We start from the raw sequence: 22,677 nt of genomic DNA, 5'->3' as shown, positions 1-22,677 counted from the left end.
ACCACGGAGGCCCGGGCAAACTCGCCTACGAAACCCCAGGATAAAGTGGATGGGTCTCTGATTGTAGAGAAGAAGACGAACCGCTGAGAGAAATGCTACACCGACCGTGGATGGAGCCTACCACAGAGGGAGATGCAGTAACATCCGCCCCCCAGGTTCCAGATAAGTGTTGTTTGAGTTTTATAGACAATTTTTTTACTTTACTTTGTATTTTTATACATTTATTTCTTGTGTATTTTCACATGTTTTTTTTGTATTTTTATTCAATAAATATTTTTCGGGTAGCAAGTAGACACTTTTCTACATCCTGCCCACGCGAGCCATGCTTTGCTCTCAATTCCTTACCGAGAGAAATCATGTCCCATTCCTTTATCCTTCCAAAATCTGGTTACCTACTTCCTATCCCTCGCTGGTGAAGGGCAGCAGCGATCATCAGTACCAGTTCAATGCGTAGAGGAAATGATCCTGGACCGGCTTGAAACTGGATTACCACAAGCATGACTGGAGCAGTTTAAATGGTTGTGGTACTGCGATGGGGAAGGCAACGGAAAAACCACCCCATTATATTTTCCACAAATCTAAATGGCAGACGAGAAAAAGAGTGCCCCTCAGTCCGGGGCACCCCTTAAATGGGGAGAAGTTGCGAAGAATCCCCTGTCAACTACCCAAGAAAGTGCACAGAGAATACAAATATACGACCGAATAGTACGCATTGCCACCTGGAACGTACGCAGCTTATTTATGTCCGGGAAACTGGCAAACACTGAAGCCGAGATGGTAAGACTGAAAATAGACATCTTGGGGATGAGTGAAGTAAGATGGCCTGGATCAGGAATACAAAAAACAAAACATGGATACATATACTATTCAGGTGAAACCGACCCAGAACATCAATATGGAACTGCTATATTAGTGTCGAACAAAATTGCTCAATCAGTCATAGACTTCATCCCTCTAAATGATAGAGTAGCAATGTTGAAATTACAAACAACTCACAGAAAACTAAATATTATTCAGGTCTATGCTCCAACAAGTGACAAGTAAGACGAAGAAATCGAAAAATTTGTTGAAAATCGAAACAACATAGATGAAATAATGAGACTGACAAAAAGAGGTGAGATAACGATGATCATGGGTGACTTTAACGCTAAAATTGGTCGTGGTGCTGAAGGAGACCACACAGGAACATACGGTCTAGGTACCAGAAATAATAGAGGAGATAGACTTGTATAATTCTGCGTAGAAAACAATCTGTTAATAGCCAATACCTTCTTCAAACAACATCCTAGAAGGCTATACACATGGAAATCACCTGCAGACAGAAAAGACAAAATTGTTAGAAATCAAATTGACTTCATTTTGCTCAATAACACCTTTAAGAAGTACATACAATCTACGAAAACATACCCTGGAGCTGATATACATAGCCATCACAATCCAGTTATAATGGATTTTAGATTAAAAAGATTTCTCAAAGTCAAAAAGAAAACAGTGACAAGAAAAATAGACATCTCACAACTGAAGAACCCTGAACAGCAAAAAGAAATAAGTATCAAGCTTGAGGAAGAAATAAAAACGATCGAAAACTTGGTACAGACAGACATTGAAGTAACATGGACTGCTCTAAAAACAAAAATAAGAAAGATACAAGAAGAAGACATCGGGTTCATAAAACACAACAAAAAACAAGAATGGATAACGCAAGAGATCATGGACCTCATGGACGTAAGACGAAAACATAAAACAAGCCCAATAGAATACAAGCGAATCAACAAAATCATTAGAAAAAGTGCAGGGAGGCGAAAGAAAACTGGATGTCAACAAAATGCCTAGAAATCGAACAACTTCAATACGACACCTTTAATATTCATAAAAAAGTAAAAGAGATGGCAGGTAGACACAAAAAGAGACAAGCAACAATATTAAAAAATGATAATAACGAAATAATTATGGGAACAGAAGACAAACTAGAGAGATGGAAAGAATACATACAAACTCTTTTTGACGACGATAGACCTTGTTCTCCACCATCCACAGATAAATCGAATAAATGAAAAAGGCCCAGAAATAACCAAAGAAGAAGTGATTCACGCAGTAAAATCTCAGAAAGATGGAAAAGCCACCGGTCCAGACCGTATCAATGTCGAAATAATAAACTAATTGCAGATAACGAAAGTAAAAGCCTAGATTTAATGACAGCACTATTCAATAAGATATATGACACAGGTAAAATACCAACAGACTGGCTAAAATCAACATTCGTAGCATTACCAAAAACATCGAATTCCTCACAATGCGATGATTATCGAATATTAAGCTTGATGTCTCATGTCCTTAAAACTTTTCTCAGAATTATCCATACACGAATTTACAAGTGCGAGTTCCAGATGAGTGACACTCAATTCGGATTTCGAAACGGATTGGGAACAGGAGAGTCTCTTTTTGCTTTAAATGTGTTAACGCAAAGATGCAGAGACATGAATGTAGATGTATATGCATGTTTTATTGACTATCGAAAAGCATTTGACTGCGTTAACCATCAAAAGATGATCGAAATTCTGAGAACAACTGGAGTTGACGAACAAGACTTGCGAATTATCTCAGAACTATACTGGCACCAAACGGCAACAATTGAAATAGAGCACACAACATCCGAAGACATACAAATCCGACGAGGAGTGAGACAGGGTTGCCTCTTATCACCGCTACTCTTTAATTTGTATTCGGAGTCTATATTCAGAGAAGCATTAGACGAGGTCCAAGGCGGAATTAAGATTAACGGAATCAGCATAGACAACATCAGATATGCTGATGATACGGTCTTAATAGCAAGCAACGCACAAGAACTACAAAATATAATAAATGCGGTAGTTCACCACAGCGAAATGTTCGGTTTACATCTAAACGTTTCCAAAACTAAAACTTTAGTATTTTCAAAGACATCAATAAACGTACAGGTGTATGCCAAGGGTCAAATAATAGAACAGGTAAATTCCATAAAATATTTGGGAACAAATATCAATAGTCAGTGTAATCCAAAAAAAGAAATCCTATCAAGAATCGAACAAGCAAGGAAAACATTCATGAGCATGAAAACATTTTTTACAAGATCAGACCTTAGTCTACAGCTTAGAATCCGAATGATCAGATGTTACCTTTTTTCTGTCTTACTGTATGGCTGTGAAAGTTAGACAATGGACTCTGAAATAGAAAAAAGAATAGATGCCTTTGAGATGTATATATACAGACGAATGTTGAGGATTTCATGGGTATAAAGAGTTACTAATGTTGAGGTACTTCGTCGCATGTGTGAACAAAAAGAATTACTAAGAATAATCAAAGAGAGGAAAATGCAATACTTGGGTCATGTGTTGAGAGGCAAAAGATATGAATTACTTCAAGTTATACTGGAAGGAAAAGTACAGGGCAAAAGATCAGTAGGAAGATGCCAGACTCGTGGCTGAAAGACCTGAGGAGATGGTTCGACCGCTCATCCGCAGAGATCTTTCGCGCAGCAGTTTCCAAAACTACAATTGCCATTTGGATCGCCAACCTTCGAAAGGAGACGGCGCAATGAGAAGAAGAACGATAATTTCAAGAAGGATACTGAACAACAATGATGACAGTAGGTCTCCTTGTCGCACCCCCTCGCCCTTGTCTTCAACTTACCTGTTTCTTTTCTGTTTATTTTAATCTTATTTTCTGTTTTTTTTTTTGAGTTTGATCTTCGATTTATCGTTCTTAGTAATTTTTCACTAATTTCTATTTCACGTAGTGGCTTGTATATTTCTTTCCGTTTTATTCTGTCAAAAGCTTGTTCAAAGTCGTTGAATAGGGCCACTGTAGATTTCTCGTATTCATAACTTTTCGCTTGTATTCCACACAGCAAGAAATTTTGATCTACTCTGCTGTGCCCTCTTCTGAATCCACATTGATATTTTCCTATTTCTTTATATATCTTGTTGCCTTTTTTGTGAATTGAGCGCAGTGTGGCTTCGGCCTATTCTTTCGGTATGCACCCTGGTTTCCATATTTCTTTTAGCAACTTTTCCAAGTGCTTCATTAGTACTGGTCTTCTATATTTGAACATTTCAGCTGTTCCTTCATCCTTTGCTGGGCTCTTATTTTTCTTTAATTTCTCTATTATTTCTTTTTCATTAGATTGTCTTTTCTCTTTTCGTTCTTGATCGGTATTTTGTTGCAGTTCTTATTCTTCTGTTTCACATTCTGTTGCGGGTATTTCATTTAGAAGTTCTTCGAAGTATTCTTTCCATCTCTTCAGTATTTCTTCATCACTTACTAAATTCCTTTCATTTTTGTTTTTGTAGTGTACCGGTTTTCTTTGGTAACCCTTTCTATCATTTTTCACTTCTTAATATAAGTTTCTAATTTCTTTATTTTCAAAGCTTTCTTCTATGTATTTTAATTCATCTTCATTGTATTTTTTTTCTTCGAAGTTATGATTCTTTGGTTCTTTTTTTTGTTCATTGTATTTTTTATCTATCTTTAGTGTTGTTTCTTGCATTATTTTGAGTCTTAATTTATTTCATTCATCTAGTTCTGTTTTACATTCGTCATCGAACCGTTCTTTGTATTCGTCTTTTATATTTATATTACTGCCTTGCGCTGCTTTGGTCATACATTTATTTGCATCCATGTTGGTTTAATATTTCCATTTTCTGCAATATTATCTAATTCTTTAGTGACTCTCTTTCATATTTATTTTGTTCTTCTTCTGACAGTACTCTAATAAGTTTAGTTGTTTTGTGTTTTTTCCCGCTGATTTCTAAGAACTGGTATCAGCTGCTTCATTTGTATTCCAACTATAAAATGATCTGTGTCGGCATCTGGTCCTCTGTATGTTCTTATGCTCTTTATACATTTTCCATGTTTTTTTTTTCGACGAGCACATGATCTATTTGGTGTACAGTTTTCCCATGTGGCGATCTCTACGGTACCTTTTGTGTTGGAAGTACGTGCTCATAATGATCATATTTCTTCCTTCTGCAAATTTATTAAGAAGTGACCATTTTCGTTCGTTACTTCATGCAAACTATGTTTTCCTATTATGGGTACGTATATTTCTTCTTTTCGTATTTTTGCATTAACATCACCTATTTTTACATCGTATTTGGGAATATTTTCGAATACTGTGTCTATTTGAATATAGAAGTTTTCCTTTATTTCTATGTTTTTCTCTTCAGCCGGTGTATGTTTATAAATGTAATTTTTTGGTATTTTCCCCTTATTCTTAGTATGCATATTCTCTCTGAAATTAGTTTGAAGTCAACGATTAGATCTTTCCTCTTTTTATTTACCACAAAGCATGTGACGAACACTCTATTTTTTCCTCCGCTATTGAAAAATAAAGTTATTTATTTTTCTATTCCGCTAAATATTGCCTTTGAATAAAAATTAGGATTTTTAATACATTTTCCTATTTACCACTCTGCAAATTATATCCTTTTCAAATAATCGTTTGGGTATAATTTTTGTCGAAAAATTGTATGATAAGGTCTAAATTTATGTTTTCTTAAAATTCTCCTAATGAGCGTTTCACGTTAAGAAAATATCATTAGGCTTATGGAGATCAGTGTTGCCAAAACTCTCAGGCATGCGGTTTATTAGATTGTCAATATATGATTCATTCTAATCAGAGCCGTATTCAGCACTGTGTAGTTGCAGTTAATTAATTTCACTAATAAAGGATATGTATAGTTGAATACAAAATAATGCATTATAAATACCTGTTTCTTTAATTGACAGATATAGGTATGCATTTATTATAGGTCTAATAAAAATAGTTAAATTTCACTATTGTTTAACATCACATATTGATTAACGCTTTAAATAAGATATAACTAAAAAAACAAGTGCAGCTTTAATTTTATTTTCATGTAAGTAATAACAACAATTACATACATAAAATTTTTTCCTTGTATACAGTGTGAATCACCTCTAACGGAACGAAAGATTACAGCGAAAGAGTAAAAAAATTAAATTATTAGTTTGTAAGTTGATAAAAGCTACATTTTAAAATTATTTTGAAATACACAGGGTATCCCAATTACAAGGTTGTTACGCCATCTTTTGCGCGGTCGGCCGATACTTCTTCCACCGATTAATGATTTATCTCTTGCTATTTTGACCACACGTGTCACTCCCATTCTGCTTATGTGGTTATTCCAGTCTTTTTTCTATTTAGTGTCCATTCTATTTAGTGTCCATATATATATATATATATATATATATATATATATATATATATATATATATATATATATATATATATATATATATATATATACATAGACATAGCAAAAAATACGACCATTGATTAAATTTAAATTATATTCAATGGTTGAATACCAGAGGTTTTATCGGTCAATAATTGGCAAATAAAAGTCGTCAACTACTTTATTGATTTATTCGAATACGTTTCGCATTTATTTTTAAAAGCATCATCAGTTCACTACAAATAAAAAAGATTTTAGAATATAAGTAAACAACCAACAGGGTTCATACTTACAAAAACAATTTGTAGGGTTTTTTAGATGTTATAAAAACTCTACGATAACTTAACATTAAAGATTAACAACTAAACGAGAGAAACGAAACAAAAAAATACAAAAAAAAACTGTAGAAAAACTGTCCTTCGGTTAAAATCAAATGAACTAGTGTTCTTACAGTTTTTCTTGTATTTTTTTGTTTCGTTTAGTTGTTAATCTTTAATGTTAAGTTATCGTAGAGTTTTTATAACATCTAAAAAACCCTACAAATTGTTTTTGTAAGTATGAACCCTGTTGGTTGTTTACTTATATTCTAAAATCTTTTTTATTTGTAGTGAACTGATGATGCTTTTAAAAATAAAAGCGAAACGTATTCGAATAAATCAATAAAGTAGTTGACGACTTTTATTTGCCAATTATTGACCGATAAAACCTCTGCTATTCAACCATTGAATATAATTTAAATATATATATATATATATATATATATATATATATATATATATATATATATATATATATATATATATATTTTGTTATGATATGTAAAATCGAGAAAAATATTGGGTTAATTAAAATATTTCAAAGTTCAAAAACATTAAAATAATTCAGATAAGTAGGATAATAACCAACAAACATTTCGAAGAAGGAAAGTTATTAAATTCTTGGATTACCTGTACTAAACAAAATGTAAGCTATACATGAATTATTTCTTTATTATACTTGAGTGACCCGCATAAGTTTAAGTGAAAGCCAAAGACAATTGAACAGGGTTTTTCAAAATACATTAATGCAGTGATTAAAGACAATAGAAGGGATTATAGAAAGAGGTTTTTGTTAGTTTTTAAGAATTATAGAAAAATATTATTTGTAAATAAGTTTTAGGAAATTTATAATTATAGGTAAAAATTTGTTTGTTATCGAAATGAAAAAATGGGGGAATTGTGACGAGTTTTGATTGGCGGAGATTGAAAAAGGTGGGTTAGGTATGTAAAAATGAAAGTTTAGCTAGATTTAGGAGAGAGAAAAGATAATCAGTTGGTTTCCAAGTCTGTAAGACGAACAGTGATTGTTCTCTGGCTGTTCCCGAGATGTAGCAAGCAGTAGTGTTGAATGTTAGTGAGTTTTTGTGGAGTTAGTGTATCTGACAGAAGCTGAAGCAGCAAAATATTGTAAGTCATATTTTCCTACTTATATTCCAAGAGTCACTGTTCAGGCCAACGAGAGATTCAGTTTATCGTAAAGAGAAGATATTCCAAGAGTCAATTTTTCACTCGGGCCAACGAGAGATTCAGTTTATCGAGAGGAGAAAGGCTATCATAATTTGAATGATTGTTGCTTTTGAAGATCATTAAGGACGATATACTTGCAACAATCTGTTGTAAGATTGCTGATTACATAGGGAGCGGTTGAGAGGAGATAATACAGTCTACAAGGAACAAGGATTTGGACCACTCATCATCAGAGAGAGATATTTTTGTTTTCTGCAGTTTTTTTCTTTTATTGATAACACAATTTTACACGTAATTTAGAAAGGATATAAATATTTTGATTAGGAGAGTTAGAATAGTTTGGGATTTTGAGTTTTCAATGAATATTGTTTGTACCATTAATTTTGATTGTTCACGTACGGAGAACAAAATTTTGAGAATCCTTATATGAGATTTGTTTATTGAAAACTTTTGAGTGTGAATTATTTCATTATTTTTTATTTCAATATATAGTGTTAGATCATATGTGTTTTTTATTATTCCGGTATTCTCTGGACCTTACCTTTCACATGTAATAGCATAGATATTGAAGCACGAATTTAACCCTGAGATAAAAGAATTAAAAATTGTGATAGAGTCATAATCATATCATTTAAATAATTTTAATTAATCAAAAAAATTAATTAGCTAATTATTGCTTGGCGCACCAAGACTTTAAATATCACAATAATATATATATTTGGCAAATAACAAAAGAAGTCAACTACTTCATAAGTTTATCGAAGAAGTTTCGCTTTACATTTCTAAAGCTTCATCAGTTATCTAAAATATAACAGATGACATAGAGTTTATAAGAAATACAGATGTTAATAGTTCATAACTTAGAAATCAATATGTAGTATATTATCGATGTTATTATATATCTACTGTAAACTTTACACTATTTAAAACTAACTTAACAAAAAAAAAACAAAAAACACACAAACTCTGCAGAAAATAATGTTCATATTAGTAGGTACGAAGATTAAAAAAATTTTAAACGAACATTTGGCTTCATTTAGAGATGGTTCTCCACGGAAGACAAACAAAGCACTGATTTATTGCAATCTATGCAAACAACGTGACGCGATACTAAAATTTATATATATATATATATATATATATATATATATATATATATATATATATATTAAACCTAGAGCTAAGAATAATACTACTATAAAAATTAATATTAAACTAACCAGTCTTCCGGGTTGAACCGCGTCGATATCCATTGGGACGAGCTTTCGACATCCTCTATAATGTCTTCTTCAGTGCTTCTGAGGTTTCAGTCTCCCGAGTCCCCAGACACTACTACACTTATCACTAGTCACTTCACTATAAGACTTTTCGGATTTGGCAAATTGTGTCCGTCGATGTGCACACTATCACATAATTTACTCACTACATATTAACATCATCCTCATCTTCTCTATCATCGTTATCACTTTCATTACTGTCACTGTCAACCGTCACATTTATTGCCACAGGATCAATATCGTCCATCAACCCATCAATAACCCAAAATTTTTGCTCTTCCTTAATACCAAGTTTACCAGAGTTTTTCTAGTTTTCCACTGTTACTACACCAAATGCATTTCTTATTAATTGTTCCATAGCGGCGGCCTTAAACTCTGTGTTGTGTGAGGCAATATGTCTTTTGACTTGACTCCATACTATTTCAATTGGATTTAACTCACAATGGTATGGAGGTAGTCTCAGAATGGCAACATTTTTCTCTATGCACATCTCGTCGATTTTATATTTTATGTATTTTTCTTTGTATGTGTTTACGACTTCCATGAGCTCTGATTTTAAATAATCTTCTTCAAAAAAGATATCTTTCTCCAGCAACCACGTCTTAATTTGATCTTTATTGAAGGCTTGTGTCGGAATCACTTCTTCTCTCCTCGAATGGTACGAAGCGTTGTCCATCACCACAACACTTTTCTCTGGAAGATTAGGAAGCAGCTTTTCCTTAAACCATTGTTCAAATATAGGACCATCCATCTCATCATGATAGTCCGCTGAGTTTTTTTTTAGCTAAAAATCAAAAAGCAGCATCTTATACAAAGCCCAATTCGCTACCTGCATGCACTATAAAAAATCGGGGGCTTCGTTGTGTCGGCTGTTTTATGCCTGTTGACAACCCCTTAACAAACGCATCCCTGGTTGAAGTCACTGAGAGGTCCTTCCATTCTTTAGAAACACTATGTCCAACATTCACCCAAGTTTCGTCCAAATAAACGACGGTGTATCCTTGAGAATGAAATTTTTTTATTTTACGCAAATAAGTACTGATGCATCCATTTTAGAATATCGGGCCGTTCAATCATGCTTGACTTTACTCCTCGTTTGCAAAAAACAAAGTTCATTTCATGGAGTATTCTCCACATTGTTGTGCGTGACATGTTTGCTAAATCTTTGTCTTTTTTAACCAGTGCAAAAACTTTGTTCAATTTCGGCGGTAAATTTTTAAAGAAAAAACTATGCACGATGGCACGTAGCCGCGTATGAACTACTGCATCGTAAGTGAACTTTCTGTTGTTCACTTTACTTTTGGTACGTTTTCTTGTTTTTTTTTTCACCACTTCAACACTTTCACCACTTCTTAAGCTTAGATGATAATTAAATACATTTAAAACAATTTGTTTTGCACGGATGTCCAAGATATTCCCTTAGCTTAATTTTTGAATTTCCATTTTCAATTAACATTTAACTGTAAAGTCAGAATAACAATTGAAGAACCACAAAGCCTTATTATCATTATGTAGTCTCAGAGAACGTTCATGTCTGTGGAAACGAAAATACAAATAATACAACCCTGAATCTGGCTTGTGTTCATCTTGACATCGTTGCGCTTCTATCGTCCATAAGAAATACATGGTCCTATATCCGCAATGTTATTTTCTTAACGTGAAACGCTCTTTAGCATCTGTCTTTGGAACACCCATTGCAACACCAAGTTGCAAATATAATTCAGATGCAGCAGTAACATTATTTTGGAATTAACCAAACGCATGTCGTATTTTTCATAATTTTCACTTTCATGTTTTTGTTGACAACACTTGAAATAGGTAATAGCATACAGTGTGTTCTATTTCGTGATAATTTTATTTAATGGAATCAATAATTAAAACATTTTAATTCACTTTGAACCAACAATAAGCAGTTAAGTATTCACTTTACTTTCACGTTAAATAGTTACTGATTTTTATTTTTGCTAAATAAAACTGTGAATAAAATATTAACATAATAGTAATACAACGAAAAAATGCGTTACTGCGTGTTTTATTTTTAAATGCCTTTAATATGACGTCAACTTTAAACATTTTATTTGCAGAGTAGCTTCAGGTGAAAGAATTAAAAATGTAAACGAAAAATGTCAAAATATATAGGGTGTCCCATATAAAAAACATAAGTTGGTTTTATATTTTCTTACTGTAACCCCATAAAAAAGTCTTGTACTCCACTGAACCCTTTAATAATATATCTATTAAAAGTTCCACTAACGTTTTAAAATTTTTTTTCAAAAAATTTTAAAAATCAAAAACTTTCTTAGTTTTTCCAATGAAGCTGCAATGATATTATAAATCTTGCTTTTTGGACCACAGCCTATGAGCCCAGATAAGAATGTATTGCTGGCTTTTAATAATTTGATTCCGTGATATTTACTGCTTGTTGGGAACTAATTCCTTCAATAACTTTACTTAACCGATTTATTTATTTTTTTTTTTCATAATAATTCAGCGCTCTTCAGTTTGTTACAAAATAAATGACTTAATATTCATTAACAACTTATGTGCGATTCGTTTGCTTTTTAAATAATTATTATTTTGTCGGCGAGCGCTACATCGCACTGAATGTAAAAGTGGATTTTTGCAATAACAATACTACGTAAAGAGTAGAAGAGTCAAGTCTCTTTACATTCCAAATTAAAAAAAAAAACAAATAAAAACAAATAAAAACAAACAATTATTTGTTTGAATTTTGTAACTCACAATAGTGAACCAAATAAGTATTCATATTATTTAATACTAATCCACTTTTAACTGAATTTTACAATATTAAATAACCTACTCCTTACAACACCACAGTGGATTTGCAAGGGTTAAATTCGAGATCTTTGGAACCAACTTCATTTATTTTCACTACTTTATCAACTACAAGATTTGTTGTAGTCGTAGACCTATGAGTGAGAGAGGCAACAAAATGTTTACTTATGATATATCAAAATAAAATACTTGACATTACCTATTACTTTACTTATTACAAGTCGTAGTTCAGAATAATTAAATAAAGTAATAATTATTAACTTACCACTTTATCCTGCGATACAATTTGTGGAGCTGCTTGTAGAGCGAAAGCGCATAATAATCTTACTAGTGGACTAATATTAGCAGGTCTATCCCATAGCACAGGAGCCAACAAGAATGGTAAAAGCTGCATGTAGGGTTCCAGATTATTACCTTGAGGTGTACTCTCCATCAAAAGAGAAAGAATTTGAAATACATAAGGAATAAATTCTGAAAAGAATACACAAAGTATTTAAGACAGCACTGATTGGTTAAAGTGGACCATGAGTCTTATATATGGTTCATATAAAGCCTTACCTTGAATATCCTGCTGTAGAATTCCTTGAAAAATGGGAAACAATATATCTTCAAATGCTGTAACAGCAGTGGGATTTGCCTTACATACGATTCTTAAAATGAATAAATAATTTTACAATAGTTACAAACACTTAAAACTAAACAATTTCTTACCTTATGGCCAATGAAAATGTTTCAAAAAGATAATGGTTAAAATGAGGTTTTGATGGATTTTTTGCAACCAATTGTAGCTTTTCTGTTAATTTTGGCAATGCGACGTTCAAGAATGGTAGGACTCTTTCTTGTAATGTAGAAAATGTTCTCATCAGTGCTAAAAATACATTTAAAAAAATAATTAGTAACGGATGAATAGACGAGAACGAGAATGCTAATATTCTTCAAGAAAGAAGATAGAAGAGTCCCTAACAACTGCCCAGAAAGAAATAATACAACACCCAAATTAACAACAAGAATAATATCAAGAAAAATAAATGAAATATTTACCTGTAGGAAGAATTAAAGCTCTGAATTGGGAAATCTTACACGCATACAACTTTCATAATAAGGCAGATAAACCGACATTTATGCGTAGGATAGATTAAGTGAAGGCATTTAACAGGATATAAATAAGAGATATAATAAACGAGGAGAAATATCCACAAATGCATACTGATGATATTAGGGGATTTCATCGTTAAGGTTGAGAAAGAGAAAAATAAGAAAGAAGTGGAAGGAAAGAAAACAATCAAGAAAAAACGAATTTGACGAGAAAATGCAATCTACCGTGAAAAATATATATACATTCATTCAAAAATATTAGATTTCAGGTCGTATAAAGAGAGTATAGAGGAGAAAATGTTGACTGGAACCACATATTAGTCAAGGCAAAAATAAAGATGAAAATAACAAAAAAACGTTTTCAACCAAATTAGTAAAGAAACTAGGCAAACTAAACCCTAGAAAATAAAGAGTAAATGTACAGAATATTTACCGAGAATGCTAGGAATATTTGAAACGAAAGACATAGAAAATAATTATAATAACATCAAAACTAGCACAGAAGATTCTTCTTATTTGAACGCTGTCTCAATTACTCTGGCAAAACTTTTCCTATCTTCTGCTGCTGGTATAGCTTCTTCGAAGCCTAGCTTGGTCCATTGTCTGATGTTTTTCATTTCGGCCATCTCTTCAGATATTCCTGGAAACTTCTTTTTTCTTGGGTTTATAACTGATAAGATTTTATTTATTCGTTGAAGAGTTTCATTCGACAATCTTGGAATCGCAAGGTATTTTCTAGATTCAACGATAAACCCACATCTTGACGGCTTTTAGTTTATTCATACTAGCACTCTTTAGCATCAATATCTCGAATACATAAAGTGATACTGGTGGTATTAAAACATTTTAGTCTTAGCTACATAATGAGATGTAAATCTAAAAGAAATCCCCTGTCTAATAAAACTATCCCTAAGTTGAGAAATTCCTGTTCTAATATTTTTCCAGTTATCGTTAGTGGCAATGGAATATTTTGTTTAACCTTGATTATCATTTTTTTTTTCGTTTAACTTAATCATGTGACATGCCTCATTTTCCTGACTTACAATGTTTTGTAATCAGACGATGAGTAAGGTGTCATCTGCTTATTTGATATTTGCATACCAGTATTTTCTATTACTGCGGCCACTTTTCTAGTGTTCTTCTAAATATTAAATCTGAGCACAATTTAAATAATATAGGGCACAGCACATAGGCTTGACTTATTACTCTCCTTATGTTCATACGTATTTACGTAACAGTTGGTCGTTAATTATTCTAATCTGAGCGTTTCGATGGCAGTACAATTTTTGCGAAAACGATTAGACCCCGACAAATAAATATCGCAAGGGTGGTTTGACAATAAATGCAACGAAAAAACAAAAGAAAAATTAAATGAATTTAAAATAACAAAAGAAAAATTAAATGAATATAAATGGAACAACAGAACTGAAATAGGATAACAAACAATACAAAAATCAGGAAAGTCAACAGGGATCCAACAGTTCTGAAATTTATATAAAATCATTAAGGGATTAAAGATAAAATGGATGATGCGAAAGGAATTCCCATTTATAAGGAATTGACTTACAATAGTGGAAGGGCTAAAATCAGGAAATGTAACAGGGTGGAATGATATTGAGCTAATAAAAAACGGAGAAGAACTGATGCCACCGATTTTAAAAGAAGAAAAGGTAAATAATAACTATTTAGAAAAAGAAGACACAACAAACATCAACAAGTACAGACAAATTTGCTACTGTAAACGACGTACAAAATATTGTCGAATATCTTAGAAAATAGGTTAGAAAAATGCACAAAAAACTCAATAGACGGACAATGTTAGGAGATCTTTAGAAAAGGGGGAAATCAAGCATAAACGCCATACATCTATTAAGGCATTTGATCAAGTGCTATTGATAAGTAAGTAACGTCTGATCAATAATATGATAGATAGACCTATACCTACAATGTATTCCTTTTTTATAACCTTTTATTCATAGACACCACGTTTTAGTGAAAATAAAAAATATTAAGGTGCCAATAAAAATTATCAGATTAACGAAAATCGCGATGTGCAACTCCATTGTAACGGAGATCACAACAGACGAGGTAAATACGAACAAAATCAACATATAACTAGGTATACAGCAAGGAGACCGTCTGTCTATGACACTTTTTAATATGATACTAGACGCAGCAATAAAGAAAACTGGATTACCAGAAACAGGAATTAGAAAGCTATTTACATAGAGCTCTACGCAAATTAAAGGATATGCAGACGATCTGGTATTATAAAACATAAGTCTGAAACAAGCACTGAAAACTCTTACTGCGGAAGCAAGAATTAAAGGATTAACAATAAATAAAGAAAAGACAAAATACATCTATGCTAGTCGCAAGAAATAAATACAACAGATATTTTATAAAAATTGAACAATAGCCATTCCAAGAAGTACAAAGATCTTAACACTTGGGAATGGTTGTCGACAGCTAAGAAATTAGAACCACGGAAATAACTGAAAGTATTTCCAATTTTTCATTTGGGCTTGATTCCCAAAATATATTAAATAAATAACTGGTTCTAGTTTACTATCTAAACAAGCAGTTCTTCTTCTTTCAGTTCCATCTTCTATCGAAGATTGGAAATCATCATGGCTATGCGGACCCTGTTGACTGCCGCTCTAAAGTAAAAAAGTATCTGACAATGCCACTCCCCTCTCTCTCTCAATCTCTCTCCCCTCTCGCCCTCTCTCTCAATCTCTCTCCCCCTCTCTCACAATCTCTCTCAATCTCTCTCCCCCTCTTTCTCAATGTCTCTCCCCCCCCTCTCTCAATCTCTCTCTTTCTCTCACCTTTTTCCGTGGTCTTCCTTTTGGTCTTACGCCCTGCATTTTCCTATCTATTTGGTCTAGCGTCCTAACTATCGTATCTGACAATGATAGTACACTGATTATTTACTTGGAATTAATGCCAAATTGAGACAATCCAAGCATAGCTGAATATCTTGGATAATAGATGGAATCCGAAGCACTCATGGCAAAATTAAAGCCTTAACTATCATGTCAAAAACAAGAGTGATTCGAAAGGATTATTGGTCAGCGGAGAAACATTTTCTGATGTGCCTTGAGAGATTTTGGAATACATTTGACACATACACACGATTATGTTTCCAAATTATGGGTTATAAGTTGGTTAGTTTTTCTCCCTACTCTGAAACACAATATTTCATAATTCCAAGACCGTATTCTAGCTAGGGCAACCAACTGAAGTATGTTCCCCATACATTCATCTCCAAAGTACTTGTCCATTATTTGAATAGTTTTCGCTAACTTTTTTTGAGTTTAAAACAAAATTTAATGCAATTTCTTGCTTACATATCTCCGTCATTTTCATCAATAACAAAAGGCAACTAACGCAGAAAAGATAATGTATACAAAAGCATACTATTACAAATTTGATATTTCCTGTTGATAACTGCGATATATGTCGCATGAAGAGGTTACAATTGTAGGCTCGTAAGCCACAGACGGTGTTGAACCGCTTTTGGCGTAAAATTTATTAACGATCGTTGGATACTTTTGGGAGAGACCCCGTATATATTATAAATATGTCATATAGAAGAAATTTGTTATTTTGATATAAGAATTATATTACCTTTCATAACATACTCATTTTCTTCTGAAACAGGTTTTTCTAGTATTCCAAAAAGATTTGTTAGAAGCGTTGTAGTAAAAGCTTCCAAATGGGCACCAGTAACTCTAAAAAATAATTATTTTAGTGAATAATTACATAATGTTATATATCTTTAACTTACATTGGCTGATTATTGGCCTTTATAATTAAAATTTTTTCTAATGTACAAGCGGCATAAGTGTGTACCACCGCACTTTCGCTAGTCATATGCCTAATTAATTGTGGAATCGTAGAAATAACGATCGCATTTGGAAGCACTGATCTAAACGTCATGATGTATTTTATGGCATCTGCTTTCAAAACGGGCAAATCATTAACTAAAAACGAAAATTCACGATATTATCTTTGTTGATTTAGATTGCGATCCTTTTAGTTTAGATTTTAAATATACAATGAAAAGAATTATACCATATTTCTGTAAATACAAAAATTCTGCTGCTAAAGCATGTGGTTATGTAGCAGTATTTCTAATCATATTATTGTATGTAAATCCATGTTTAAAATAAAACCTAGCAGGGTTTAAATAGTGTTATATTTTATTTACATTTCTAGTACACAGTCTCTAATCCGTCATTATTTGATCCGGCATACTTGATAATTGGGTATAACTTTGAGATGTCAAACTCAACTCAGATACATACTCAGATCATAAAATAAGCATAAATCACAATACCTTTCCATTTGAGCCCAAAATACGATAGAGTAGTAAAGTTCAAATACTGTTGAAAATGATTCTAAAGAATAAACATTGCGTCAGTGGCTTTGTTTATAGGAGATAGAAAATTTATTTTAATCTATAACATCATCCGCTTCGCATAAAATAAAAGAATCATCGGAAAAGTATAGGAAAATCACTATTGGTTCTATGGTCTCTTCTGAAGTTATCCGAAATATTTACTCTTCTTTAATAACGACTCACAGCACCTGTCCAGTATTCTGCAGTTACCGTTGTCAATTAGTAGTTCATAAGCTCACTAAAGTCTTTTATTTTAAATGAAATCTAGTTACATATCCTTTTATTTGTGACATTATAAACTGGATGGTCGATCGGATAGCCAAGCGGGCTGGGCGGCTGGCTTCTCCTTCGCTTCAATGCGAGAGATGTCAGTTCAATCCCCAGCTCGGTGAACAGAAAACAAAAAGGCTAACGCAGCAGTTTAAAATTCTAAATGAATCTGCGGCTTAGTCTGGAATATGCTGGTATCTGATCGGCCTATGGTGGAGCAGTACGGCAAGAGATAAGGGCTTGCGGCTCGGTGATACTCCTCCATAGATCCCTACCGGAAGGGCGTGTGCCGCCTAAATACCGGGTATATATATATATATATATATATATATATATATATATATATATATATATATATATATATATATATATATATATATATATATAAACTGGATGAATTGACAATGGTATGGTGATATATGAAGCACTATTATCGCACGTTTAGTTATTTTTATTAGTAACAGATTTTTAATTTATAACTTATGATTAGAAAATACCTTTACAAGTTCCTTTTTTAGCATGCCATCTCCAAATGGTACGTCTTTTTCGGTTAACCAGTTTCTAAGATAATCTAATATAATAAAATATAATCAGATTTTTTTAAGGTTAATCTCAAACTTTTTCTGTTAATCACGAACGATAAGTGGCATTTTAAAACCACCTTTAACGAACCCTTTATCGCATATAATATTTGTTATTATTGGCCATGGTTTCAATATCCTAGCATATATTTTTAACTAAGTGTACTTGGTTGAGTAATGCTGTATTTAGATAGTATATTTGTTTTATCTCCAGTATGCAATATTCCGTAAATACTCGCGTCTCGAACATTATTTCTTCATTTCGAGCATTGGCCTGCTCCTAATTTTTTCAATTTATTTTAAAAAAACATTCAGACAGTACAGTTGTAAAATAACAAAAATAATTAGATTGCTAAATTAATCAGGATAAAAGTTACATTTTTATTATGTTAATATTTCAGATCGAGTAGATATAATAAATAAAATCCTTATGTTTAGGGCGCAAGCTTATGATATACTAATTGGCATTTTGAATAAAATCCTTTATAAAAAGGTATATAAAAAACCCAGTTGGGCTATGTTGCATTGACAAAACGTTTTCGGAATAAATATTTCATCATCAGTGTCCTAAAATAGTATTTAACCACTTAATTAAAAAGAACATGAAATGATTTAAGTTTTGACTAAGGTTAATGTAAAAGTGTGGTTAATACTTACTAGTTAATACATGGATGTAGCCACTAAATATGTGGGTAAAAACCCTTTAAAAATTATTAAATAAGATTTGATTTACATTATGTCTAATTTATAGTTAAGATGTTAAAGTTACCGTTGGATTGGTAACATGGCGACATATGACTCTACATTAGTTGCGAGTCCTGAAACGGTATGTCTACGAGGACTTTGTCAAAGCAACTGATTGAAATGACAATCTTGGCAGGTTAAGACGGAAGTTATGACAGAGCAGTCAGTGTAACTGTATATGTCTATTTAAGACAGAAGCCAACGTTGTTTAAAATTGTGAAAGTTGAAATAAAATAAAATTATAACAGTATCAACCATCAATGTTATTGTTTTAAATTATGTATGTGAAATGAAATTGTGGTGAGAAAATTATGTGATTATAGTTAGGCAACCAACTATACAGTGTTGCCTAACTATAATCACATAATTTTCTCACCACAATTTCATTTCACATACATAATTTAAAACAATAACATTGTTAATGTTAACAATTTTATTTTATTTCAACTTTCACAATTTTAAACAACGTTGGCTTCTGTCTTAAATAGACATATACAGTTACACTGACTGCTCTGTCATAACTTCCGTCTTAACCTGCCAAGATTGTCATTTCAATCAGTTGCTTTGACAAAGTCCTCGTAGACATACCGTCTCAGGACTCGCAACTAATGTAGAGTCATATGTCGCCATGTTACCAATCCAACGGTAACTTTAACATCTTAACTGTAAATTAGACATAATGTAAATCAAATCTTATTTAATAATTTTTAAAGGGTTTTTACCCACATATTTAGTGGCTACATCCATTTATTAACTAGTAAGTATTAACCACACTTTTACATTAACCTTAGTCAAAACTTAAATCATTTCATGTTCTTTTTAATTAAGTGGTTAAATACTATTTTAGGACACTGATGATGGAATATTTATTCCGAAAACGTTTTGTCAATGCAACATAGCCCAACTGGGTTTTTTATATACCTTTTTATAAAGGATTTTATTCAAAATTTTTTAATATATGGTATACAGCCAAATACAGGAACTTTGTTTCCTTGTGGATTGAAATTGGCATTTTCTACCCTTTAACGCGCAGTGAGACATTAAGAAATATGTGTATTTTAAGTTTGCTGTTCACAGTTATTATTATATATGCACATATATAAAAATATATGTGCATAGAAAAATATAAAACATCACTTCGCTGCATGTCGGTATCTTATAAATCATCATGTTCTGGCTTATGGCTAAACAGTGTAACAAAATATAACTATACAGGGTGTCCAGAAACTCTACTGATAAACGAAAACCGCAGATTCCTCAGATAATTTTAAGACGATTTAACTTAATTTACCTATAGTCCGAAAATGCTTCCTAAAGGAGCTAGAGCTCTTTGAAGATGGCGCCCTGTAAGTAGTTTTTTTTTAATAACTCCAGAACGCTTCTATTTAGAAAAATGAAAACTGGTACGACTATTTATCGTCCAGAGTTGAATCGATTCTGTAGTACCGTTCATAGGCGTCCGTTTTGGGTAGGGGTATTTTAACGCATAACTTTTTTGTCTGCAACTTTTAAGCATTTGTGCTACTAGATTATTAAATTTTTAGATATTCTAGTACTAAAAGGTACTCTTACTTTAAGTCTGTAGGATACACCTTTTAGTATTAGAATATCTGAAAATTTAATAATCTACTACCACAAATGCTTAAAAGTTACAGATAAAAAAGTTATTTAAAATAGTTAAGATTAAGTTAGTTAAAATACCCGTTGACCTACCCAAAACGGACGCCTATGAACGGTCCTAGAAATTCACAATTAATGAAATCGATTCAACTCTAGAGGATAAATAATCGTACCAGTTTTTATTTTTCTAAATAGAAGCGGCGATTTGGGAGGAATATTAACTTTGCAAGGTGTTTGCAAAACTATATTGCAAATAAATACAAAAAATATATAAATACTAAATAATAAATACTAAAACAGACAGGTCATTTTGGTGAGTAAGGTGGGGTAATCAAAAAAATTACGTGTGCGTGTGGGTGAAAAGTGCTACAGGGAATTTCGACGAGATGCGACTCGATTGGCTCGAGCAAAATCACGTGACCTGGCAATACCCATGCTGTTGTGCCTCAAAATTTTGGAGTAATTGTTATATATTTTATTTATATTAGATTTCTCACTTATTTTTTTTACTTATATTTGATGAATTTTTTTAACCATAAATTTTGCACAAAAATTCTTCTAAAGTTTCGAAAATTTCATCGAGCGAACCGGTAACGTGGGCAACTCCAAGATCCATTAATGCTCTCTGATAATTGATATTTTAAAAGGTCTTCTCTGGCCTTTCTGAAAAAAAAAAGATTATAATCGCATCCAGTTAATGCGTGGAAAGCAGACAAACTCGTACATAAAGATGGATCCAATAACATGCGTAGCTTTGTTATATTTATGTATCTTTTCGAATGTCCAGTACCATTCTCCATAAAAATCTCCAGGTCGTCACTTTTAATGATCCATGTTTTCAAGCATAATTATTAAAATATCTGTATCAGAAATTTTAATTAGAACATAACACGTCATTTATTAAAATACCTTTTCAGCATATACGATGATTACAAACAATAGACTTCTCTAGAACTTTTTTAACCCATTCACAAAACGTTTGATGTTTGCCTTGGTGTTTTTTAGCATTTTTGACGCAAAAAATACAATTTTTTGGTATAGCTGGAGTTTCTTGGATATTATCATCGTCAGTAACATTCACTTGATCAACATTGAGATGAATTTCAGCTGTAGATGTGTATTTAAATTTTTATAACAATTAATATGATAGCCGTCTTCAAGTTTACGATTCACTGGTAAAATAACATTATTAAGTATATTTTAACCCATGTTTTTCTCGTATTCCCAACACTTCACGACTTTTATCAAAGTTTTTTCAACAAAATAAATAATTTTTCCATCGCGTCTTGCACAAATAACATACACTTCTTTATTAACCGATATTATAATTTTTTCATCAGACGTGGGATAAGTATTAGTAGTATTTTACAATTGAAATCACTTCAAAATTTTAAGGCACACCACCATGGGTATCGTCAGGTTATCTATAGCGATTTTCACTCATATGCACGCCTAGTTTTTTGATCACCTGGCAGGTAGAAAATTTAATATTAAAAAAATACCCTGTCAAAATACCAACTTTCTGAGTTAAAATATCGCCTTGCTTATTTATTTTTTTTTATTTGTGAATATTTAAATTCATTAAAAAATTAAAAGTTGCCACAAATATATTTTTTGTAAAAAAAATTTTTATAATACATGTTTTTAAAGGGGTTGTTAAATGACAGCTAATCTTTAGCCTGGTCTGCATTTCTGTATTTATGCGAAGAAATGTGAAGCATTAAAAAGCACTTAACCTATCAATTTTTGGACATCTCATTTGAAAAGTCTCCTAATCGCCTTTGCAACGATGTATTATTCAAATATTTATTTTTACAGGGTTGACGAAAATTATGTACTCAGTAAGTATATTGCAAAAGTATGGAATAAATTCATCATTTCAGAAACAGACCACTTTTAATAAAATCTTAAAACTCATCAATTTTAATTTTTAAATGGCCATCAATTGCTATATATCTGCTGGACATTACGTCAACAGTGTTGGCGTAATGAACTAATCGACGATTTTTTAAAAAACCAACCGAGGTGACGGGACACCTCATTTGAAAGGCATCCTTCCTAATCGCCATTACAACGATTTATTATTCGAATATTTATTTCTACAGAGTTAATCAAAATTATGTACTTAGTTAATAAAACGGAATT

At 32.2% G+C, this 22,677-nt stretch overlaps 1 protein-coding gene across 1 annotated transcript in view; it reads right to left on the bottom strand.

Moving 5' to 3' along the window:
• Cse1 (chromosome segregation 1) overlaps positions 1 to 22,677 on the bottom strand; it is a 239,371-nt gene that overhangs the window by 39,069 nt on the left and 177,625 nt on the right. The window contains exons 10-14 of the mRNA XM_072529922.1: positions 16,703 to 16,898; positions 16,543 to 16,646; positions 12,526 to 12,682; positions 12,373 to 12,464; positions 12,080 to 12,285 (exon numbers count right to left, since the gene is read on the bottom strand). Of these exons, the coding sequence (XP_072386023.1) occupies positions 12,080 to 12,285; positions 12,373 to 12,464; positions 12,526 to 12,682; positions 16,543 to 16,646; positions 16,703 to 16,898 (755 nt within the window). The remainder of the gene's footprint in view (positions 1 to 12,079; positions 12,286 to 12,372; positions 12,465 to 12,525; positions 12,683 to 16,542; positions 16,647 to 16,702; positions 16,899 to 22,677) is intronic.

The sequence above is a fragment of the Diabrotica undecimpunctata genome, chromosome 4 (genome assembly GCF_040954645.1).
Source record: "Diabrotica undecimpunctata isolate CICGRU chromosome 4, icDiaUnde3, whole genome shotgun sequence".
Lineage (NCBI taxonomy): Eukaryota > Metazoa > Arthropoda > Insecta > Coleoptera > Chrysomelidae > Diabrotica > Diabrotica undecimpunctata.
This window is presented reverse-complemented; position numbering and strand designations above follow the sequence as displayed.